Raw genomic sequence first — 25,903 nt, 5'->3', positions numbered from 1 at the left:
AGTAATTTATGTTTTCAGTGTTTTTAAATCCTTCGTTCTCTTGCTAGTCTTTCCTTACCAGACTAACCTCCAGGTCAAGAGACTGTTAATCTTTTTAGCATTATCAGTGCCTAGTGAGGCTTTGGCATAGGTAAACATTTAATAAACAATATGAAAAATTGTTCATTAAACCAAGGATTAGAGGAGGAAGCAATATACCTAATGGAGGACTAACTAGTCTTATCAATTATTTTTTAAGTGGCATTAGGGAGAAAGTTTAGATTAACTCTGTTTCTTTAGATGGCAGAGTTGATGTCCATAGAGACTTCTGCATCATTCCTAAAGAACACAGTGAAAATTGCAAAACCAGCAGTGCCATCCTGCCTTCATTTGGAATCCTGCAGTTGACACGATTTAGGTTATAGTTTTTGTTTGGTTACCAATTTAGTCTTTACTGGGTCTTATTTTTGTTTTTGACAGAAAAATGAAGATTATAGAAGCTCATCTAGTGGTTTTGAAGACTAATGAAACAATATTTCAGGGGGTTAGATAACACTTGATATCAAGTAGTGCTTAATTCAGGTTCACTGAATTCAAATTATTCTTCTGGTTCTGGATACTTTTAGTAAAACATAATCTCACATTAATATAAGTTATGTGTGTGCATAAACTGACACTATTAAAAGAGATTCAATTGCATTTTTTCCCCCTCAAAGATTTATCCATTGTACTGATGATTCCCCAGATCCTTGTATGGAATATGAGGTAAGAAACTTTAAAAAAATCTGAATGAAGTTGATAAACCTACATGAAGAAGTATTGAGAACTGCTATTCTTAAGTGAAATGAATGAAAACTTTTGGATTAATTTCTTTAGGCACCTAGGATCATTGAATTTTTAAATTTATTAAATATACATATAAAAATATACATTCTCTTTTTATAGAGTGTATGTAGGAAAATATTGTGTCTCAGTATAACTCCTGAGGATGCAAAAACCTAGTTTGGAAAGCTTAAAAACATAATATTCTTAGAATAATTAAAATGAAAAAAGTGGCAAGCAGAATTCTATGTATTATGTGCTCTTGTCTGCATGTATCTACAAAGACATATGCATACGTTATATACTCACATATTCCTAAGAATACTTCTGAGAGCTTTATGAGAAATTGACAACACTGCTTGCCTCTGAGGAGAAGGACAAAGGGGTTCGATGGCATAGATTCACCTTTTTGTAATTTTTTTTGGTCATCCACAATTTATGTAGTACCTGTTCAAAACATTATTTCAATAACGCTTATGCAAATTTTCTAAAAATTTAATATTAGTATGTAGCAATTGCTCATTTCTTTTTTGCTTAAAAAGTTACCAGGGCTATAAAAAATATATGCTAGCATAAGCTTTTAATAGATAAGAATATTTTAGTTTGGGGTTCTTTATTTAATAATTAGTTTTGTTTTGTTTTGTTTTTAAATAACTTGACACATTCAAAGCTTAATCTAGAATATACAATGATGAAAATTTAAATCAGTGCATTTTAACCCTAGCCGATTCGGCTCGGTGGATTGGCCTGTGGACTGCAGGGTCTCGAGTTCAATTCCTGGCTCCGACCCAGTCCATGTTTTTTCCTCATGTCAATATTTTTTTTCTCTCTCTCTCTTTTTCTCCCTTCCAAAATTCAATAGAAAAATATCCTCAGGTGAGGATTAAAAAACAAAAAAGAAACCAGTGTATTTAAATTTTCCAAGTCATCTTTTAACCATATAGTTTTTTAAGAAAAGCAAGTTATTAATATTTTTATATTTTAAAAATATAAAACTATAAGGAAATATGAAACTAGATATTTCCTCAGTATTAGCATTTGAGGGTGTGTGTGTGTGCGCGTGCGCACACGCGCATACACACTTCATAAAGCCATTTGTGCACTGTTTTCCCATCACACTTATAGCATAGTATGGGCACTTTCCTAGATCATTAAATATTCTTTTTATCATGATTTTAGTGTCTACTTATTTTACACGTTTACTCTTTTATTTGACAAACATTTCCTAAGCACTTGCTGTGTATTACATACTTGTGCTGGAACACAGAATGAATTAATTTCTTGCCCTTAAGGAACTTACTGTTTAGTAGGGATGAGATACTTATATAAAATTTTCATATAACAACATGATATGTGCTTGCTATAGAATATTGTGCATAGTAAACTGTGGGAAGCACAGGATGTGGGGAAGGAGAATCCTGAGCCCACTGGGTGATTTGGAATGGCATTGAGAGTAATTCAAGTTCTTTCTCACAGGTTTTAGAGGGAAAAGAACAGTATGACAGGATAAGGGAAGCTGGAGACAGTAACCATTTATTAGAGTTAATGTTCTCCAAAGAACATTTTAAAACAGATTCAGAAGCATACATTTGTCAATTGTTCTATTTATAAAATTGTAGCAATTCAATAATGTATAAATAGTATATTAAGTAATAATTACAGTAAGAAAACCTACTTGTGACTTGGTCACTGATAGAATTGGTATAATTTAAAATAATGCCAACATCATGGAAGGGTTGTACTGATTCTTTGTAATAAGCCATAATAATAATTTTATCAGAGTACGTGTTACAGAATGGTGTATAAGGTAGATAATTTGAAATTATAGTATTGATTATATTCTTTTTAAAAAAATTTTTTAAATATATTTTATTGATTTTACACAGAGAGGAATTTAGAGGGACAGAGAGTTAGAAACGTCGATGAGAGAGAAACATCGACCAGCTGCCTCTTGCACACCACCTACTGGGGTTGTGCCCTCAACCAAGGTACATGCCCTTGACCAGAATCGAACCCAGGACCTTTCAGTCAGCAGGCCGACGCTCTATCCACTGAACCAAACCGATCTCGGCTGATTATATTCTTAAAGGAGAGAAGAACATAGGAATACAGGGCAACTTATGGCAAAGCAGTGATAAGACTTGACTTCATCATCCTTGGGGGTTTATTATATCGGACCTCAAAAATAAATGACAACGATGCATTTTGTCATAAAGAGTTTAACACAATTTCCTGTTTATTAGACTAATAGATCACAACTCTGTTCCCTGTATCTCACATTAATGTTTTCCGATGCCTCCTTTTAAAAAGATTTTAATAACGCCAAGTGTTAAGACATAGTCTGGGCATAAAATTGTCTATTAGACTAGTAAACATCCCTTGTTGTATAGTTACGTTACATTTTTTCTTTTTTCTACAGCTTGTTCTTCGAAAATGGTGTGAATTAATTCCTGGAGCTGAGTTCCGATGTTTTGTCAAGGAAAACAAGCTTATCGGTAAGTTCTTTTATCCTTGAAAGTAATTGTTTAAAAAAGACAAGCTTTTGATGGAAGGAAATTTCTAGTAATTAGGACAATCAGTTTTTTATCTCAGATTCTTCCTCTAACCAGTCGAACTGACTTTGAAATGCTGAGGCCATATTCAGTTTCCACAGAACATACTATTGTCAATTCACCATGTCTGGATTCTGGGTTGAAAGTAAGGGTCCTTATTCTTCTCAATTTAGGATATGTCTAATGCTACCTGCTTTCTCTTTGGAACTATTCTAAGTATTACTAGCTATACACTAGTAATTATTTCAAGCATCATAAAAAGTCAATTTATTTTCTATTATTGGAACACTTTATTATTCTAGTAAGAGAAAATATGTGGACAAGTAAGTGTGTTATTTTGAAAGCCACCCATTTTCTTTCAGGTTGTTATTTTGTTTGCTATGATCAAATTAAATATGAAAGATAATTTGTTTTCTCTTTTTTTTTTGTCTACATATTTTTCATGAACTAAAATTTATCTTCAGACAAGAAAAGTGTAATTTGAACAAAATCAAATTAATATTACTTATTTATTGAATTTTATGTTGGAATTTATTAACTTGGTGTGTTGGAATTTATCATATTACTAGGTATTCCTGAAAAAGCTGCACTTTAAGTACAGCTAAAGAAGGGAGCATATTAGCATGTGATTAAGAAATTGGGTGGAAGCCCTTATTTTGGCACACAGAACTTTTTCCTATGCATAGAGCAAATTGAGGGAGTTCTTCCAGTAGTCTCTTTAGTTTATTTGGAATAATATCAGCAAAGCACTCTGAAGAAAGGAATGTTTACTTTTCCATGCCCTTAAATATCAGGCTTGTGAAGGCAGGATAGCATGTATGAACAAGAAAAATAGACTGCTTCTATGAAGTACAATATAAATATTAAAGACATATAGCGAGGAGTATTTTACATTTTCCCAAAGAAAGTGCAAAAGAATAGCAATTTATAGAGTTCATTGGAAAAAGTAAAGAAAAGCAATTGACTATGTGTGCAGGTTAAAAATTGGTTCATTAATTTTTTTTCTTACATAATAGGTGTATTTATGGCTTTGAATTCTTTCCATTATATTAAATAAACAACTACTATTTCTAAAGTAAGAATGCATGGCAGTATGGAACTATGGGATTCACCTATCCATATAAACCTTTACAATTGATACTTCTATCATTCAGTCAGTATTTTTCTAACTGGTCTTCTGATCTATTTTAACGGTTCTGTCAAGAAGAGTTTAAATCATATTTTAGTGTTTTCTGAATATTATGTATTAATAGAATATAAAATATTTTTTGCAGGTATTTCTCAAAGGGATTATACACAATATTATGATCATATTTCTAAACAAAAGGAGGAGATTTGCAGATGTATACAAGACTTCTTTAAGAAACATATACAATATAAATTCTTAGATGAAGATTGTAAGTATTTTTTAATGACTCAATGAAATGAAATGAAATGCATAATGGTAATGAACCTTATTTCATAGTGGCACTTATTTTAAAACTAGAGGCCTGGTGCACAAAAATTGTGAACTGGGGGTGGGGGTCCCTCAGCCTGACCTGCGCCTTCTCACAGTCCGGGACCCCTTGCTCCTTACCATACGTCTGGTTGCTACTCCTTAATGCTGCTGCAGAGGCAGGAGAGACTGGCTTCTGGTTGAGCGGAACTCCCCCTGTGGGAGCACACTCACCACTAGGGGTGGCTCCTGATTTGAGTGTGTGCTCCCTGGTGTTCAGTGTGCATCACAGTGACCTGTCATTGTGGTCTTTCAGCCATAAGCCTCACTCAGGCTTTTATTATATAGACTAGAGGTCCAGTGCATGAAATTCGTGCACTGGGGGTAGGGTTCCCTCAACCCAACGTGCACCCTCTCCCATTTGGTTCCTCACGGGGGATGTCCGACTGCCGGTTTAGGCCTGATTCTGGGGATTGGGCCTAAACCGGCAGACATCCCTCTCACAATTCTGGACCACTGGCTCCTAACTGCTCACCTGCCTGCCTGCCTGATCACCCCTAAATGCCTCTGCCTGCCGGCCTGATTGTCCCCAACTACCCCCTACCCCTTGCCAGCTTGATTGCCCCCAACTCTCCCCCTTGCTGGCCTGGTCGTTCCACACAGCCTACTGTTCAGTCATTTGGTTGCCCCTCGCTAATCCCCTGCCGGCCTGGTTGCCCCAAACAGCCTGTTTGTTTGTTGGTTACGATGCGATGGTTGCTTAGGCTTTTATTATTATAGACTAGAGACCCAGTTGGGGGGTCCCTCAGCCCAGCCTGCCCCCTCTCACAGTGCAGGAGCCCTCAGGGGCAGGAGGTGACCCGACGATCAGGGGAAGGTGACACCCCATCACACCTCTGCTGCCAAGAGTGCAAGCCTCACCTGGCCCTGATTACCTGTGCCTCTAGTAGGCCCTGGGCGGCTTGGGGGCTGAGAGGTCTGGGGGACTCCGGAAGCAGGCACGCGGAGCAGCTGGACCCGCCTGGGGTGGGCCCGGCTGTGCCACATGCCTGCCACCTTGGCAGGGCTGAGGGGACTGGGTGCTGTCATCTTGTGGCTGTGGGCATGCTCATCTTTGAGGGAGTGAAGTCAATTAGCATATTCCCTCTTTATTGGCTGTGGGTGCCATCATCTTTGTGAGGGTGTGATGGTCAAATAGCATATTCCCTCTTTATTAGATAGGATAGGTTTTGAAATACTATTTTAAGTGTTTTGCTATATTATTATTTGGTATTGCTGATGGTTGCATGTTAATTTTACCTTATTTGATCCTTTTTTTCTTTCTTTTTCGATTAGTTCTCACTGGAGGATATTTTTCCATTGATTTTTTCCCCCCCTATGTGCCAATCTGTATTCCTTGATTTTTAGAGAGAGTGGAAGGGAGGATGAGACACAGAGAGAGATCAACGTGAGAGAGACACATCGATTGGTTGCCTCTTGCATGCACCCAGACCAGGGTTGGGGATGGAACTTGCAACCAAGGTATGTGTCCGTGACCAGAATTGAACCTGGGACTGTTCAATCTGTTGGCTGATGCTCTGTCCAAACTGGCTAGGGCTGGTCAGAGTCCTTTTTTAATACTAAGAGTTTTTTCGCTTGCCATTTTAGATATTTTATTATATATTTCAAAGGATCTATCTACAGATGACATAATGCTTTTGTTATTAGGACTAAATTAGCTAGGTGACTGATCTGCTTTCTTAGATTATTTCTTTAAATGATCAGATAGCATCAGTTATATAGTAAACTTTTGTGAGTTGGCTTTAAGAATAGAAAGTTTTTATGCATTTTAAAATTATATCTACTATGATTTACCCTTTTTACACTTGCCAAGCCTGGTTCTATGGGAGATTTAATTTAAAAAGAAAATTAAGCATAGCTAGATTTTATGCTTCTGTACTACAAAGTTTACTCATTTCATTCCCCATTCCATTGATTGGTGCTTCTTTTATTGGAACATAAACCTATTTATTATGATGAACTGGTTTAGATGATATTGGTATTTGGTTTGAATTTTAAATATAATGGATTATAAACCCTAGCCAGTTTGTCTCAGTGATAGAGCATTGGCCTGTGGACTAAAGGGTCCTAGATTCTATTCCATTTCCAGGTTGTGCACTCAGTCTCCATTAGGGGGCATGTAGGAGGCAGCCAGTCGGTCATTCTTTGTCATCATTGATGTTTCTATCTCTTTCTCCCTCTCCCTTCCTCTCTGAAATAAATGAAAGTATATTTAAAAGAATTTTAATTATATATATTGGGTTATGGTTGAGGGTAAAGAAAGGAAAAACAAAATTTTATAAATAAAACATTGCAGTTTATGTTTAAAGTTTTGAGATTTAGAATTATGAAGTCCTCTAGGTTAATTATATTCTATTGTTGGACTAATAATAAAATGCATTTTAATTTTCAAAAGGAAGCTTAGATCAGTGGTCGCCAACTGGTGGTCCACGGACCACTGACGGTCCATGAGGTCTAAAAGATTGGTGACCGCTGGTTTAAGGAAATCTTTGGAGCAGTGGTTGCCAACTGGTGGTCCATGATGTCTGAAAGATTGGTGACCACTGGCTTAGATCATAAAACAAGTAGCTTGTTATTAACTTTTAATTTTTTTTTTTTTTACAGTTGTATTCGATATCTATAGAGATAGTACGGTAAGTAAACACTATGTATGATTACTTTAAAACAAGGACTGATTTTATAACTGGACTACATAGCCATTATTAATGTAAAGGGCCTACTGCTCAAAAAAATACTTTCTCAAACTAAGGTGTTTGAAAGTCACTATGGTCAAGAATCTTGTCTTAAAATACACTTAACATTAGAAGACATGCTATCAATAATTATGTACAATAAATTTAGGGAGTTTTCAAGAATTTAAATTATTTTTTATTTTTCAATTATAGTTGACATACAATATTATTTTAGTTTCAGGTGTACACCCCAGTGATAGATATTACATAACTTACTACTAAGTGACCATCCTGATGAATCTAGTAACCATCTGACACCGTAACCTGGTTATTAGAATATTATGCTGTATTTTACATCCCCATGACTATTCTGTTACTACCAATTTGCACTTTTTAATTTTTACTTTTTCACCCATCCTTCCAGTTATCTTCCAATCAGGCAAAAATCAAAATGTTCCCTGTATCTATGAGTCTGTTTCTGTTCTGCTTCATGTATTTCATTTTTATAGATTCACTTGTTGATAGATATGTATTTATTGCCAATGTATTGTTTATAGTTTTTATCTTTTTTTTTCCTGCTTCTTAAAGAAGACTAACATTTCATATAATACTGGTTTAGTGGTGATAAACTCCTTCAGTTTTTTCTTGTCTGGGAAGCTCTTTATATGTCTTTCCATTCTAAATGAGAGCTTTGCTAGGTAGAGTAAAGTTTGTTGTAGATTCATGCTTTTCATCTTTTTGAATATTTTTTTGCCAATCCCTTTTAGCCTGCAAAGTTTCTTTTGAGAAGTCAGGTGGCAGTTTTATGGGGGCTCCTTTGTAAGTAACCAACTGCTTTTTTCTTGCTGCTTTTAAGATTCTTTTTAACTTTTGGCATCTTAATTATGATGCATCTTGGTGTGGGCATCTTTGGGTTCATCTTGTTTGGAACTCTTTGTTCTTCCTGGACTTGTATACCTATTTCCTTCACCTGTTTTTTTTTTTTGTTGTTGTTGTTGTTTTTTTTTTTTTTTTTTTTTTTTTTTTTAATAGGTTTTCTATTTCTTCCTGTCTTCTCCTTCTGGCACTCCATGATGTGAATGTTGGTACACTTGAAGTTGTCCAGAGGGTCTTTACACTATCTTCATTTTTTTGGTTACTTTTTTCTTTTTGCTATTTTGATTGGGTGTTTTTTGCTCCCTTATATTCCAAATCACTGTTTTGATTCTTGGCTTTACCTACTCCCCTGTTGATTCCCTGTAAATTATTTTTTTTATTTCAGTTGTTGTATTATTCATTTCTGACTGGTTCTTTTTTATGCTGTTGAGGTCCTCACTAAGTTTCTTGAGCATCCTTAGAACCAGTGTTTTGAACTCTGCATCTAGCAGATTGCTTGTCCCCATTTTGTTTAGTTTTTTTTTCTCTGGAGTTTTGTCCTTTTCTTTCATTTGGAAAATGTTTCTCTGTCTCCTCATTTTTCAGCCTCCCTGTTTGTTTCTATGTATTATATTAGGCAGAACTGCTACATCTCCTGAGCTTGGTAGAGTGGTCTAATGTAGTACGTATCCTGTAAGGTCCAGTGGCACAGGCCCTTGATCACCCAGGCTGGGCATTCCAATTGTGTCCCTCCCCTTATCCCCAATGTGGCTATGTACACCCTTCTGTTGTATCAATAGTTGAGCCTTGATGGCTGTTGGCATATCAGTGGGAAGGATTTACCCCCTGGCTGAGCAATTGCAAGGACTGGCTGCAACCACAAACAACTATGGAGAATTAGCTATGCAGTAGCACTTCACATAGTCGGTTTTATTTCATTAGGGCTGCAGTGCCCACTGAGTCTGCCTCCTGAGTGTGTCATTGTGGAGATGGTTGTATAGTGTTTTGATGTCGGTCTCAAGATATCCACCAGGTATGCTGGGGCCTCTCAGGAGGTATTGGCGAAGGTCAGCCAAGGCCCCTTTGTTCTGCACACGGCCACGTGGCTTGAGCTACAGAGTGATCTGCAGCTGCTTGCTACCTGTGCTGGGCTTGGAGATGCCCAGGGGAGGCTCATCTGTGAACTAAGGCCAGCTGCCACTAGGGCCAGACCTGGGGTCACTTAGGAAGAGGTATGGTGCACGTTGAGGCCAGATGCTACTTGTTTGAGAGATTTTAGGAAAGTCTGAAACATGAGCCAAGACAAGTGGTTCATATGGAAAAGACATGGAAACCAGTGGAGTAGGCTTGCAAGTTTGGTGGAGTGGGATATCAGGTATTTACTAGGGTGGGACAAACAGTGATAGCCAGGTTGATGTAGACACATAGATGGCTCCTGCTTGCCGTCTCTGGGGTGGAGGTCTCATCCAAGGAACAATAGCCTCTGCCAGCACTTTCGTCTGGGAGAAAGTTACACTCCACTCTTAGCTCAGGCCCTCTTGCCCACAACACTTCAGTTTCTCCCCGTATGTCCCTGGTGCCTTTTAGGCTGCTGTTCCAGCACTGGAGCTCAGAGGGAGTGAGTCAGAATAAGTCTGTGTGCAGGACCCTTAAAGGAACTTCCTGGGAATTCAGTAGCCCTCCCTCTCACTCAGCCTCAATTCCCACTGGTTTTTACAGCCAGAATTTATGGGAACTTCTCTTCCCAGGACTGGAACCCTGGACTTCAGGGCCTGGTGTGGGGCTAGGACCCCTTTCTCTTCAGGGTGGACCTCTGCAGCCAAGATATCCCTCCTGATTTTTATTCAGTACATGTGTGTGTGGACCATTTCGTTCCATATGTCTGTATCTCCTAGCAGACAACATGTTTCTTTAAATTTCTAGTTGTAGGACTTATATCCAGCTAGATTTCAGGTGGTTCTGAGTGATGGTTTTTCTGTTGTTTAGTTGTAATTTTTATATGGTTGTAGAAGGATGCTACATTAACTATGTCACCATCTTGATTGAAAGTCTCGATTATTATTATTATTATTATTATTATTACTATTTTATTGATTGATTTTAGTGAGAGAAAAGAAGGGGGGAGAGACAAACATTGATTTATTGAGCCCGCATTTATTGAGCCCGCAACCTTGGCATAGATGACAGTGCTTTAACCAACTGAGCTAGCCATCCAGGTCTCCATTACTGTTTTTAATTTAAAAAATTTTTATTATAGTTGATGTACAACATTATATTAGTTTTAGATGTACAACAAAGTTTTAAACATAGTACTCACCTGACTTGGTTATTACAATATTATAGACTATATTCCTTATGGTGTACTTTACATCCTTATGATTGTTTTTATAACTAGCAATTTGCATATCTTAATCATTTACCCTTTTCATGCATACCCCCAACACCATCATTTGGCAGTCTTCAGTTTGTTCTCTGTATCTGTGAGTTAGTTTTTGTTTTGTTTGTTCCTTTATTTTGTTATTTAGATTCTATATATAAGTGAAATCATATGGTATTTGCCTTTCTTTGTCTGACTTGTTTCACTTAACATAATACCCTTTGGGTCCATCCATGCTGTTGCAAATGGTAAGATTTCGTTGTTTTTTTTATGGCCAAGTAATATTCCATTGTTTGTATACATATGCCACATCTTCTTTATCCACTTGTTTATTGATGGACATTTAAGTTGTTTCCATATCTTAATTGTTATTAATAATGCTGCAGTAAACATAGGGGTGCACATATCTTTTTAAATTCATGTTTTGGATTTCTTCAGATAAATACCCAGAAGTGGAATTGCTGGGTCATAAGGTAATTCTATTTTTCATTTTTTAAGGAACTACCATACTGTTTTCCACACTGCCTGCACCAATTTATAATCCCACCAAACGTGCACAAGGCTTTTCTTTTCTCTATATCCTCACCAACACTTGTTTGTTGATTTATTGATGATAGCCATAATGACAGATGTGATACCTTTTTGAGGTTTTAATTTGCATTTTAGGCATTATTAACTTAACAAATAACTAAATGGCCACCTTATATCCTACTTTCCACTGTTGTCAGGAGTCTGGGTGTGCTTAAAATAGTTTAGTTTGCACACTTTTATTTTCTTCTCAACAAAGCTTCTTTTCAAGATAACATTTAGAAATAATCAGATATTCCCCCCTACCCCCTCTCCCTACAAACAGTTTTTCCAGTCCTTGACTAGTGAAATTCTTCTAGAGTGATTTTACAGGTCTAAGCAGAACTGTAGAGTTCTCTCCCAGCCTGTACTAGGATGAGCAGACAAAAAGCAATCCAGGGCAATCCTCCTGATCTGACCTGTTTGCATACTTAAATGTGGCCAGGAATTTGTCATTTGATATTTAGGTAATTATTTTTAGCATTATTCGAGAACCTCTGATGTGTTAGATGCTATGCTTCTAATAAGAAGCTTCAAGATGATCTGCTGTGACCTCGAGGAGCTTAATCTCAAGACTTGAAACCCAGGGTATTGGCATGGTGGCAAGCTGGATCAAGTCAATTAGGGAGTAAACTTAGCCCTTTGCCCTGAATGTGCAGCACAGAAGAGCTTTATTCTCATTTAATTCAGTATCTCAATCCATATACCCCTGTGAGGTACATATTATTTGTTCCCAGTTTACAGATATTAAAATTGAAGCAACTATGTGTTAATGCAACTATAATAATGGCATTTGAAAATTTGGAATTTACCAGTCTCTCAATATTTCCCTGGCAAATATCCAGTTCTGCAAATGTCTTAATTGAAGTTGGAGACGTGCATAAGTAATTACTGCTATGATCTTACACAATGAAAATTATTGAATATTTTTAAAGTGAGAAACATACCGGTATAAACACCCTGAAAGTTTCTGAGATTTAAACCATGATGTAAAACTAATTTGCATTTAGTTAGTTTCACCATTTGTTAGGCACTTTCTTAAATATGTATTTTTGTGACTTTTCATAAGGAAAATTAACTCTTATTTTATGTGGTCTCATGAAATATATCTAAAGTGTGTGGGCTTGGCAATATTTTGATGTGTCTGCTTTCTTACTGTGGCTAGCAAGTTGAGTCAGTGTTGATAGATTCTAATTTCATGTATGTAAAGCAATGGTCGGAACATGTATTGTAAGATGCTCTGTAAGTGATGCTCTTGCACCACTAGAATTTAGAGTAATTGCCCTTAGATATTTGAAAAATTATTCCAGGTCCCTTATATTACTGTCCTGGTACTGTGTCTGGTCTTGAGTCTTTAATGCTGTTGAGATTGGCTTTGCAACTTGGTCACTTTTTTATAGCTGTTCTATGTATGATTGAAAAAGAACCACAGTTTCTAATGTGTGTCAGGTTTCTGCAGCTGTTTGTTCGATTAAGCTTAGTAATGTTGTTAAAGTCTTTTGTATCTCATGAATGAAATGATGCCTGACAATACCTTCAAAATAATACAGATTTTGGGATCTAGATGAAAGATCAGCCATGGGGATCAACAAGATTACTGGAAACTGAGTGTTAGATACATTGGGTTCTTTAAACGATTTTTTCTACTTTTGTGTATGTTTAACCTTTACATACAAAAATATTTTTTAAAACTGTAAAAAAATCTTAATTTTTTCTCTCTACTTAATTTATCAGTTACTGAACAAGTTTATGTTAACATCTCCTCTTTCTAATTCTTTTAGCTTTTGTGTTATAGACTTTAAGGTTATATTTTTCAACAAATGCTAGTTCACAGTGGCTTTGTTTTCCCAGTGAATTCTCATGGTCAGGCAGTGATTCTATCCCTAAGAATGCTTTTGTGCTTTTGGCATTAAAGTATGTTTTGCTCTGATATTGACTGTGTTATTACAGTTTTCTTTTGGTCTTAGAATTTATCTTTTTCAGTCATTTTTTTTAATAGCTGTTAGGTTTTAGGTGTGTGCACAGGTCTTATAAGTAATATATTACCGGTTTTGTGTTTTTAATTACTGATATTTTCTGGTTTTAACTGTCAAGTATTGTTTACATTTATTACATTGGATATTTGAATGTTTTTCACTATCTTATCTTGAATTTCAGTTTGCTTTGCTTTCCTATGCCTTTTTTCTTTTAATTTATATTACTGGTTTTTCTTTATTCTTCCTCCTCACCCCTCCATACTCCCTTCCTCCCCCTCCCCCAGCCAATAATTTTGAAGTTTAGTTTCTTATTTCTGTTAATTTTGGTAGAAATTAACAACTAAATCTTAACATAGATATTTAATAAGCTCTGAAGTTAACTTTATATCCTGTTGTTTTTGTGATACAATGACTTTCGTACACTAATTCCCAGCATCTGCTTTTGTCTTACATGTGATGTCTGATTTTTATTTTTTAGATATATTTTTATTGATTTCAGAGAGGAAGGGCGAGATTAATGATGAGAGGGAATCATTATTGATCAGCTGCCTCCTGCACGCCCCACCCTGGGGGGGGACTGAGCCCACAACTCGGGCATGTGCCCTGGCCAGGGACTGAGTGATCTCCTCGTTCATAGGTTGACAACCACTGAGCCATGCCGGCTTCACGTGATGTCTGATGCTTAGTTTACGTGGTGTTTATACCCCTAACTTAGTCATGCTTGTTGCTGTTCAGTGTCTTTGTACCGCTGCTTCTTGCCTCTCACTGCTTTCCGGATCCAGTTCTTCCTAGCAGTATATTCTTCAGTAATAAAACTCCTTAGCCTTTGGCTTGGCTGGAAAAGATTTTGTTTACCTTCATGCATGATGACAGGCTTAGCTGGGCATAGAATTTTTCAGTTGACCATTTCGGTGGCCTCAGCACTTTGAAGACACTGTTCCATTGTTCTTTGGCTTCTTTTCTTTTTTGGGATAATGCTTTCTAGATCCAAGAATTCACTTCCTTTGTTAATTGTGGAGAATGTTGAGCTGTCTTATCAGTATGGCCTCTTCTATCTTTTAGCCTTTGAAACTTTATTTATAGTTAGGTATGTTAGAGCTTCTCACTTTATCTTCTTGTCTCTTGACTTCTCATTTTCTACCTCTTTATCTCTCTGTACTGTGTTTTATGTTTTCTCAGATGTACCAGTTTACTAGTTCACTTTCAGCTTTGTCTGATCTATTTAACCTACTCACTAGGTTTTAAATTATATTAGCTGTATTTTTCATTTCTATAAGTTCTATTTGATTACTTTTAAAATCTATTTATCTTTTCACTAGAGGCCTGGTGCATGAAATTCTTACAGTGGTGGGAGGAGGGGTGCCTCAGCCCAGTCTGCACCCTCTTACAGTTTGGGAGTCCTTGGGAGATGTCCGACTGATGTCTGAGGCCCCTTCCCTATGGGGAGGAGTCCTAGGCTGGCAGTCAGACATCCTTAGCGCTGCTGTGGATGTGGAAGAGGCTCCCTCCACCGCCTCTTGCTCACCAGCTGTGAGTCTGGCTTCTGGTTGAGCGGCTTTCCCACTGTGGGAGCGCACTGACCACCAGGAGGCAGCTCCTGCATTGAGCGTCTGTCCCATGGTTGTCAGTGTGTGTCATGGCAACCGGTGGTTCCACTGGTCAATTGACTTGCATATTAGCCTTTTATTGTATAGGATATTATCTTGTGTTTTAGGGTTTTGATTTCCATTATATTTTAAATCATTTAAAACTGCTGATCTTTTTTCTTTAGATCTTTTTGAGATATAATTTATATAGAGTTGGCATTGACCCTTTTTAGTGTATAGTTCTATGAGTTTGAAGAACACAGCTGGTTGTGTATCGGTCTAGTAATAATTAATGTCGTTTTTAAACATTCGTTTAAAATCTTGCTTGGCGTTGACTTGTATTGACATAACCTTCAAACACGTGGTATCTACAGAACGTGTGAAGTGCAATTAACAAGTTTTGCTTGAAAAAGTTTGTGTTTGGTTTGGTTTTTGTTGCAAAACTAGGGCTAAGAAGATGGCGGATGAAGAGCATATTCGGCACTGCATGCTTTACGAGTTCCAATTAGGAAGAAAAGCAAGTGAGGCTGCAAAAAACATCTGTAGTGCTCTTGGTCAAGATGCAGTTAGCGCCAGAAAATGCCAGCGTTGGTTTGAGAAATTTCGCGAGGGAAAGTTTTCGTTAGATGACAAGAGTGGTCGAAGCCGTGTGTCCAATTTTGATCAAGAAGCTCTTCAAGCTCTTTTGGTGCAAAATCCTCAAATTACCCAACAAGAGCTTGCGACAACTTTAAATTGTTCACAAAAAACAATTTCCAATCAATTGCGTGCACTTGGCAAAGTCCAAAAGTTTGGAAAATGGGTTCCTCATGAGTTGACCGACAACAGTAATCAAAGAGTCACAATTTGCAGTTCGCTCCTCTCTCGTCAAAACCGTTTGCCGTTTTTAGAGCAAATTGTTACCGGAGATGAAAAATGGGTGCTGTATGTTAATTTGAAAAGGCGGCCTCAATGGTTGGACAAAAATGAGGCTCCGCAGCCCACGCCAAAACCTGACTTGCATGCGAAAAAAGTGATGTTGTGTGTTTGGTGGAATTTTAAAGGAATTCTTCATTATGAACTTTTACCATCTAACCAAACCATTACAAGTGCAGTGTATAGTGCCCAATTGGAAAGGTTAGCCCAAGCTTTAAGAGAAAAAGAACCCACGCTGATTAATCGGAAGGGTGTAATTCTTCACCACGATAACGCACGACCGCATACTGCAAGAATCACTGCTGAAAAACTGCGCCAGTTGGAATGGGAAGTTCTCCCTCAACCTGCATATTCTCCTGATATTGTCCCTTCCGATTACCATTTGTTTCGTTCTTTGCAAAACTTTCTTCTTGGAAAAAAATTTATTGTAATAATGAAGAATGCCTCAAAAATGCATTGACCGAATTTTTTGCATCAAAATCACAAGAATTTTACAACAGAGGGATTAAAATGCTTCCTGAGCATTGGGCACAAGTAGTAGAAAACAACGGCAACTATATTGTTGATTAAATTTTGTTGTATTGTTTAAATAAATTTGATTTAAAGTATTAGAAAACGACATTAATTATTACTAGACCTAATAATTACTATTATAATGATGATGTAGAACTGCTTCACTCCCCAAATTTCCTGATGAACCTCCCAGAACTCTAACCCTTGGAAAGCACTGCTTTGTAAACCTACTGAGTTATTTTTAAGTTTTTAATTTATAATACATTTACACTGCTTAAAAAATCAGTGTGAAAATATACCCTTGACCCTCTGCTCTCCTGCAAGTTCACTTTTATTCATTTTTTTATATCCTTCCAGTATTTCTTGATGCCCCCAAAAAGGTAATGTACTTATTTTTTCATTTTTCTTATATAGAGTTAGCATATTATATACAGTCTGCACCTTGCTTTTAAAACATTTTTAAAAAACAATGTATCTTTGAGAGCTTTCCAATTTACTGCTGTGGCACAGTGTTTTGTGCTGTGGATACACCGTCCAGTTTGTTTAGCTACTTCACTATAGACGAACACATAAGTTCTTTCTAGACTTTTGCAAATTGTGCTGTGATGAACATCCGATATATATTTTACTTCATACATCTGCAAGTATATCTACAGGGTAAATTCCTAGAAATGGGATTGCTAGCTCAAAAGGCTAAATGTATTTTAATTTTGATTATCCTTTGTAGAAGCTACACCAAGTAATTCCACCAGAAATGTACCTGGATATTTCCTTAAAGCTTGCCCACAGAGTATGATAGATGAAAAGTGATGTTTCAGTATAGTTTCATTTTCTTTTTTTCTTATTATGTTTTGGATGCATTTTATCTTTTGTAGGGATCATTTCTATGTGTTTTCCATTTTTTATTGTCTTATTTATTATCCTTTAAAATATAGGAATAGGATTATCCCATTTTATTAGTCTTTTACCATGAAGATAAAATGTTATTTATTTTATGACTTCTGAATTAGAGTCATAATTTTAAAAAATACCTCCATTTATTTTTTAGCTTTTATGACTTATTGCATGTATATTTAAATCTTTGATCTACTTTGCATTTTCCCTGGTGTGTGATATGGATCTGTCTTTTTCTGGATTTTTACCCTGTTGTCCTAACACTAATATCTTTATTTTATACTAGAGGTCCGGTGCATGAAAATTCATGCTCTGGGAGGTGGGCATGGGGAGTGGGCTAAGCCACAGTCTGCTCCCTGTGCGGGCAGCAATCAGACCAATCATGGGAAGGCACTGCCCCCATAACCTTGCCGCTACTGCTACTACCTCTAGCCTCCCTCTGTGGGAGGTAGCCAGGCTGATCAGGGGAAGAAGACAGCCCCATAACCCTGTTGCTGCTGCCACTGCTGGCTGCTGTGGCTGCCGACCCTCCTCAGCCCTCGCAGCCTCAGTGGCTTTGTCCAGGAGACATCCAGTCTATCCGGTCTAATTAGCATATTACCCTTTTATTAGTATAGATTCTCCCTTAGGTTGATGATGATTTTCCTCAGTTCTTGGGGCTTTAACCTTTGGTTGCTCTATTTGCATATTCTCATTCATTTTGATTATTTTTGGTTTTGTAAACTAGTCTATTTTACCATGGGTTCATCTTCAGTGAGCTTGTTTTTAGGTTTGTTTGTTTTGTTTTTAATCTGTGAGAATCTCAAAGATTCTCAGTTTCAAGTACTTCACTTCTTCCACATTCCCAGACCCCGGTCAGAGAAAGGCAGGCAGGCTTCTTTGTTCTTTTCCAATCATTAGTTTTATCTTAAACTCCCTTTACTGACGTGGCAGCCCTCCAGAGTTACTTCTTGGTTCTGATTCCCTTCTTGTGGCTAGTCTCCTGTTCCTGTGCGCATGTTAAACCCCCGCCCTGAGCTTCCTGGTAGGAGGCTCGCCAACTGCACGTTTGTATGATTGCTTCTGTTTTTTAGGTTCCTCCTAATTTCTGGTGCCTGGGACCCCCTTTCAAAATCTTATTTTATTAAAGGGATTATTTTAACCATAATTTCATCTGATTTAGAACTAGAGATTTTTGAAATTCCATAATTTTCTGGGACCCCCTTATATTTTACACTCTAGAAAATAACCTGTGTCCAGAGTGGACTGTCTTTTCATGGCCTTCACACCTGTTAGTTTTTATTGTTGTTCCCCCTGAAATGGTCTGCTTTCCTCCCACCATCCACCCTCCTCCCAGATCATCATCCATCATCTTCAAATTCCAAGTTACTAAGGGGAGCTTTTCCAGCTTCACCATGCAGAGTAGGTAGGTTCTCCTTACATTCTACTAGTCTCACAATACCCTGTTCACATCTCTATTGGATTATTTCCCCGTGTACTGTGATTGAAGGATGGTTTTTATTTCTCGTGTGCGTGTGTGTGTGTGTGTGTGTGTGTGTGTGTGTGTGTATCCCCTGGTTCTGGACTGAGCTCTCTGGAGGAGTAGATTCTGTGTTATTAGTCTTTACGCCCCAGTGCCTGGCACAGTGTCTTTCTAGCGCACAGAGATTTATTTGGGCTGTGGGGCTGGTCTGGTAGATTTCAGGAAGGGCCGATCTTATCTCAATGACTGCCTAAAAATAGAATTTCTCAGGATGTCTCCTGTCTGAGCTATCACCTGAAACCATGTTCTAGCTATAAGATCCTCATCTTGATAGTTTTATACCTGATTACAGGTGCTTTTATTTTTCATTGAGTTAGAGAATGTCTTCTGAATTATAGAACAAACTGCCCATTACTAGTTCTAAAAGTAGTGATCTGTTTAAGTTTTAATTATTTTTACAGTATGCCATATTTTTATAGAACATAATATTCCTATATTAATTGGCCTAATAGTGTTTTCTTTTTATAATGAGATGGTTTTACTGGTTATAAAACTCAAGTAGAAAGTGTTTGAAAGTTAGAAAATACCCATTTTGTTAAAATAACACATAGCATGTCAAAGACATCTTAGTTAATGCTCCAAAAGCAAAGCTGACTTTATACCAAGAAGTTGATGGCTGACATTATTTCACAGTAACGGACTGTGCGAGAGGGTGCCGAACTGCTGTGGGGAAGCAATTCAAGCAGCCTGAGGAGTTGTAGGCTTTCTCCTGGGATTATATAAACTAAGAAACCCAATGGTGTGTGGTGCAACTTCTGGCAATGGTTCTTTGCCACTTACCAGATGTTTCAGCTGTTGGAAGCAACTCCTAATTAGATATTTCTTAATATTTTTTCTTTAACTGAGATGAGAAACAGTGCTAGATATTGGTAATGGTGGCTCGACAAACTAGTTCATTAGGCATATGAAATTTTACACACTCATGCAGACATTGAAAACATGATAACTACACATTTACAGGAAAACCTAATTATCAACAACAAAAAAACCCAACAACGATGCAATGATATGAACATTTTGAGAAAAATCAAGAGGAGCAAAGATAAAATTTTGAAGGAAACGGTTATTATCGATACTAAATGTCACTGTGTCTCTGTGGTTATCTGTTGGCTTCAGTCTCTTGGCAGGACTTCAGGTCCCAGTGCTGTCATGTCAGCACCCTGCCCTTTATGCCGAGGTGCTCCTGACTCTAATTGAACTCAGTCTGACCAGCTCAGGGGGATCCTTTCTCTGAGCCTGGAGCTGTCATATTGCCCACCTCTGCTCTCAGAGTACAAAAAGTTAGACATTTCTCTTAAAAGTTGATGTATTTTTTAGATCTCCCCTTCATGTGCTCTAACATATAGACAAACCAATATTACATTAAAGTTAAAGAAAGCTGAGCATTTCCATTCTTCTTTCTATAAAAAAAAAATGCTTAAAAAAAACATGCATCCTTGGCAGCAGCGGCCTTCGGGGGAAAGGAATGGTGTCTCTGGAACTTCCGGCTCTTTCCTTCCTCTGTAGGGCGAAGGTAATCTTGAAAGATGATCAGAGATACCCCCTGAAAGCATTTGGTCATGCTTGGTTTAACTTCTTGTGAAATTTTCCTTTTTCCTGTTTGGATTTTTTACCTAAAATTTTCATGTGATCCAAGCAGGACTTGAAATCTATGTCTTTGTCAGGCTTTTATTTTCTAGGTCTCTCTTTTACAGAACTTCCCTTTAGATAAAGCTGTAGCCCTTTTTCAATGAAACCTGGAGGACTTTCTCTGGTGGGACCTAGAGGACAGCTTATAGAGCATAAATGTTTGATTTTAGTCTATGCCTCTTAATTTTTCTCTCTGTCCTACAGGGGAAGGTGTGGCTAATCGATTTTAATCCATTTGGTGAGGTAACAGATTCACTGCTGTTTACTTGGGAAGAGCTGATATCTGAACGAAACTTAAAAGGCGATTTTAGTGAAGGAGATGCTCTGGAGCAGGTAAGACAGTAAAAGTAAAAACGTAAAGGAAATATTTTAATCTTAACAATTGCTAGTTCTGTAGGCACTTGGACAGGCAGTGACTTGTACCCTTGGGAAGTACAGAATATGACAAATTTACTAATAGATTCTTGCCTATAGAGGTGAGTGAGAAAGGGTGTGCAAGTGCTTCATTCATTTAACTTCATTTAAAGAAATAACGGTCATCTGATATGTATTTTTTCTGATAATTTTTCTTCTTGGCACCTGCATCCTTGACCCCAAGTTCAAGTGGGTGCTAATTACACTGTCTTGTTTCCCTCATCAGCTCCTCTTCCATCAGCCACAGTGGCAATTTCACATCTTTCCATGCTCCTCTGAACCTCTGGCTTCCTTCTCTTCTCGGCAGAGATTTCACATCCTTCTCCAAAAGAAAAGATAATTCATTGGTGGGATCACTCAGTTTCATTGTCAGTAAGCCTCCAACCTTGTCTGCAGCCGTCCTAAGTCTCACCTCCACCGCCTCCCATCTCTCCACATGCTTTGTGCTGTCATGTATCTTCTTTCCTGTTTCTCCTGTCTCTTTCTGTCTACCAGCTCCCAGCTCTCAGCAGTTAATCATGTTCAGATCTCTCATCTTAAAATCTTTAAGCCTCGCTACTGTCTCCTTTCCTTTGCATCACAGCCAAACTTTCTTGAAACGACGACTTTGGAAAGCTTTGTTCTTCCTATAAAAGTACTACCTGCTCATTTTTAAAGAAAATTCTAAAATTACCCTTAAAGCTACTGCCTTGAGACCCACTGCTTATATTTTAATACTAACATGCCTTTTCCACATACAAATAAACGTGCTTAAATAAATGAGATTACACTACATATGAACTTATGTATCTCAAGTTTTTAATTTAGTCTTGTGAGTATTTGGGTATTTTACATCTTTTTAAAAACAGTTGTTTTTGCCCTGGCCGGTGTTCTCAGTGGTTAGAGCATTGGCCCACACACTGAAGGATCTGGGGTTCGATACCTGGTCTAGGCCATGTACCTGGGTTCCAGGTTCGAATCCCTGGTTAGGGCACATGTGGGAGGCAAGCAAACGATGTTATTTGGATCATAGATTCAAACGATGTAAACTATTCAGCACAGGGTTATTTATAAATATGGACACCGTTATTGAATAGAAACAGTTTGTACAAGGTTGAATCTATGATCCAAATAATATGATCAGATCTTTCTTTTTTCTTTCTCATCGCTCATCGATGTTTCTCTCTCTCTCTGTCCTCCCTCCCCCCCTTCCACTCTCTCTGAAAATCAATGGAAAAAATATCCTCAGTGAAGATTAACAAAAAATTAAAATTAAAACAGGGGTTTGTTGTTTAGCGTGGTCATTTAAAAAAAAGAGAAAGGTAAGACTGGAAATCCTGCCACCTCCAAATAGTCATTTTTATCACTTGAGTTAATATATTCTCCAGACATTTTTTTCTATGGATGCATCATACATTTTTTTACATAGTGGGATCATACTAGTTTCCCTCATGCTGCTATGTAACTTGCTTTTTTTGTAACTACAGAGTAATTGTATATCCGTCACAGCCACTTCCTTACATGGTCATCTGTCCTTGCTTCCTGCTGCTTCTCACCCGTCTCACCTGTCACTCCCCAGCCCAGTGAGCCTCAGTCCCTGCCACCCACATCGACTGCTCTTAGCAAGGGCTCCCCTGCTTTGTTGCTAATTCCAGTGAACGTCCCACTGCTCTTCTCTCACTCAACCACTCGCCACCGTTTGGACATGTTTCCCTCTTGTTCTTATAGCATCTCTTCCCCCAGCTTCCCTGACACGTCTTCCTTCTGGGTTTCTTCTGGCTGCTGCTTTGCCTTCAGTGTGACCATCTTTCCCTTTGTCCATCTTTGAAATGATCTTTTTCATCATTACTCTGTCCTGGGCCTTCTTTGGTCCCGTTTCTCTAGATCTGGCTCAACTAGATTTTTCCCCTATCAAGGCGCTTGCCACTACGTGATGCCTGCCTGTTGCCTTGCCTGTGTCCTGCTTTAGACTGCAAGCTCTGACTCCAGGGATAGAGTCTCTTGCTCTCCACGTAGCTGAGGGCTTAGCTCAATGCCAGGCACAACTAATGAGTGTTGAGTTAGTGAGAGAAGGAATTTTGTCCCTGATGGCATCGTACAGTTGTGGGCTGTTAAAGTGGAGTGTCTAGGAGAAGAATGTAAATTATTCAGCACAGGGTTATTTATAAATATGAAGGACACCGTTATTGAATAGAAACAGTTTGTACAAGGTTGAATCTATGATCCAAAATAATATGATCAGATCTTTCTTTTTCCTTTCTCTATCTCTCCTTTCTCCCTTCTTTCTTTTTTTTGCTTAATTTAAACAGCATTATATTGGCAGTTGGGGAAACAGGAACTGGGTCCTGCCTTTGCTCAGCGTCACTTCCTGCCTATTTTCACTCCATAGAAACCTACCTGTCCTCTGTTTCTTGAAGCTCCAAGCCCTGCCTCTCTGCACTGGTTGTTCCACTGCCTTCAGAGCTGTGCTCTGCTCACAGACCTCCGGGCTAATTCTGTCATACTTTCCATCTCTCAGTCCAGACATCCCCTCTTTAGCAAGGTTTTCCCTGGCAGACCACCTGGTTCTCTGTGATAGCAGTCTGTGGCTTTGTTTTTGTAACATTTTGTACTATCTGAAATAATCCTATTAGTTTATTTGTTTGCTTGCTGATTGGCTGTCTATCTTGTTTATCGGTTTATCTTCCATACCTAGGAAAAGGTCCAGTACAAAGTAGGTATTTCATAAATATCTGTCAGATGATTGGTCTGTCTGTCAAAACTATGGCCTGCTTTCTAGGTCTTGCTCCATTCAAGCTTCTGGCCTGTCTCCATCTTCCAGACTCATCCATCCCTCAGCGAGGTATCTGTCACCATGGAGTGTGAAACCCTATTTGACACAAGGCAGCATGTAAATATCATATGCAGCCTCTAAGCAGATACAGCTGATCCTTGAACAACATGAGTTTCAACTGCGTGTGTCCACTTACATTGGATATTTTTCCAATTGACCCATGCAGTTCAAACCCACATTGCTCGAGGGTCAGCTCTGCGGTTGGGATCTGCATACGCTGAGGCCGATTGTAGTTACATGGAGATTTTCAAGTGCTCAAGTGGTCGGTGCCGCCACCCTCCCTGTTGTTAAGGGCAACTGTACATGAAAGAATGTAAAGACTTGTTCAGGATGATACTTGAATTTGCAGTGTTGCTTGCAGTTTTGTGTAGGTAATGAGACAGATACATAAATAAGGTAAATGACATAAAAGAAGTATTAAGGTGTTAGGAATTCAAAGCATTTGCTTGCCCTTACTATTAAGCCAATAAATCTTAACTGCACCTGAAGAAAGTGATAATATTTATAAAGCATTCTGGTTCGGATGAGATTGCTCGAGGCAGTAAGTAGCCTGCAGCCTGTGACCCATTGGGAACTACAGAGACACACACCCTGTTTGTATCACACTCGGGCTGCAGGCAGGTAGCTCTTAGGGATTGGCCTCGCCCTCCAGGACACTGTTTGCAGATACCCATGTTTATGTTATATTGAATATCTAAAGATGTTTTTGAGCCATTGGTGCCTTCTTTTACTTCATAATCTTATTTCTTTCTTGCCTAGTACAAAAAAGAAGATGAAGTTGAAATTGTTATGATAGAACCTTTTTCAGTTTAGAGAAGAGACTTAAAATTCTCACAGACTCCCCCCCCCCCCTCTTTTTTCCCCTTCTTTTTGTAAAGGATTTTCCAGCTTTCCGTTGTACAAACAGTGAAGCTACAGTCCAGCCAAGTCCCTATCTAAGTTATCGAATGCCCAAGGACTTTGTAGACCTCTCTACTGGAGAAGATGCTCACAAACTCATCGATTTCCTTAAGCTGGTAAAGTCTATGTGTACTTAGCATCTTTGTTTTCAAATTGGCTTTTTAATATTTCATCTTAGTTTTATTCTACTTAGACTTTAAAAAGTATATATATTTATTGATTTCATAGAGGAAGAGAGAGGGAGAGAGATATAGAAACATCAATGATGGGGGAGAATCATCAGCTGCCTCCTACATGCCCCCTACCTGGGGATTGAGCCCACAACCTGAGCATGTGCCCTGAGTGGGAATCAAAACATGACCTCCTGTTCATAGGTTGACGCTCAACCACTGAGCCACATCGGACAGGCTCTACCTAAACTTTTATTTTACTTTAGAAACAGAAGTACTGAATTAGGTCACTTAAAGTGATCATGTAATATGAACTGAAGGAATAACTTATTTAATAATGAGAATGGCAAAAATGTTTTTATGATGTGCATGCTTTTTGCATAATTTCCACAATACTTCTAATTTTAAAGTATGTCTACTAGAGGTTACAGGGCTAAGAGAAGATCAGAGCTCTGCTGTGGTGACTCAAGGAAGAAAGTGAATATGTATATTTGTGTGTGTTTCTGGATGGGAAGGTTTACACCTGTATAAGAGAGAATAGAAAATATTCAAAGGCCTGAGGATAACATACTCTGGAACCAAAGTGGTAAACTATTTGAGTAAATAAGTCCAGGCATGTTTTTCCATGATAATTTGGCAAGGCCTCTAGAAAATAAAACTTGCTGACAGAACAAGTGACTCTAGGTGAACAAATATGCCAGTTAGAATGTGTTATTTTAATGTAGTCTTGGTTTCCTTCTTTTCTTTCAGAAAAGAAATCAGCAAGAGGATGAGTGAGTAGAGTGCTGGAGTTCAAGACCAAGTTAAGGAGGAAACCACCGCTCCTTCAGGAACTGTTCATGACCCACAGCTTCCTAGTAACCCAGTCGGTGGGTGGGGTGGGCAACGTGGAAATCAGTTGCTTTTTATATTCATGCATATTAAACTGGGGGAAAAACAGGGACTTTGCTACTTGTAAAAATAACATAATAAATAGAATTTAAATTTAGGAAAGCATACTGTTCTGATGATGACATAATTTCTGTGAAATACCTTTCTCAGTCTATTTAGATGTATCTGTTTCTTATGCTATTTTTATACCTATCAGGCAGATGGGAAAATTTATATTTGTTATACAGAAGTGGATTCTTTCTTAATCATTCCTTTTCCATTAAAAAAATAGAACCTCATATTACTATAGAAAATATTTTTCCTACTCAGAGGATTTTCATATAATCTTTCTGTCAGTTTAGCTTCAATTTGGGTATAACTAA

At 38.0% G+C, this 25,903-nt stretch overlaps 1 protein-coding gene across 5 annotated transcripts in view; it reads left to right on the top strand.

Moving 5' to 3' along the window:
* Positions 1-25,646, top strand: part of CDC123 (cell division cycle 123) — a 60,517-nt gene extending 34,871 nt beyond the window's left edge. For 4 of the 5 annotated variants that reach the window (XM_045585760.1, XM_036452848.2, XM_045585761.1 and 1 more), the window contains 7 exons: positions 696-744; positions 3,221-3,296; positions 4,628-4,750; positions 7,453-7,481; positions 20,559-20,687; positions 24,459-24,596; positions 25,401-25,646. In XM_045585760.1, coding sequence (XP_045441716.1) covers positions 696-744; positions 3,221-3,296; positions 4,628-4,750; positions 7,453-7,481; positions 20,559-20,687; positions 24,459-24,596; positions 25,401-25,427 — 571 coding nt within the window. In that variant the 3' untranslated portion in view covers positions 25,428-25,646. The remainder of the gene's footprint in view (positions 1-695; positions 745-3,220; positions 3,297-4,627; positions 4,751-7,452; positions 7,482-20,558; positions 20,688-24,458; positions 24,597-25,400) is intronic. The other variant, XM_036452865.2, reaches the window with a different exon arrangement.
* The last annotated feature ends 257 nt before the right edge of the window (positions 25,647-25,903 follow it).

The sequence above is a fragment of the Pipistrellus kuhlii genome, unplaced genomic scaffold (assembly GCF_014108245.1).
Source record: "Pipistrellus kuhlii isolate mPipKuh1 unplaced genomic scaffold, mPipKuh1.p scaffold_m20_p_1, whole genome shotgun sequence".
In the NCBI taxonomy this organism is placed as follows: Eukaryota; Metazoa; Chordata; class Mammalia; order Chiroptera; family Vespertilionidae; genus Pipistrellus; species Pipistrellus kuhlii.
This window is presented reverse-complemented; position numbering and strand designations above follow the sequence as displayed.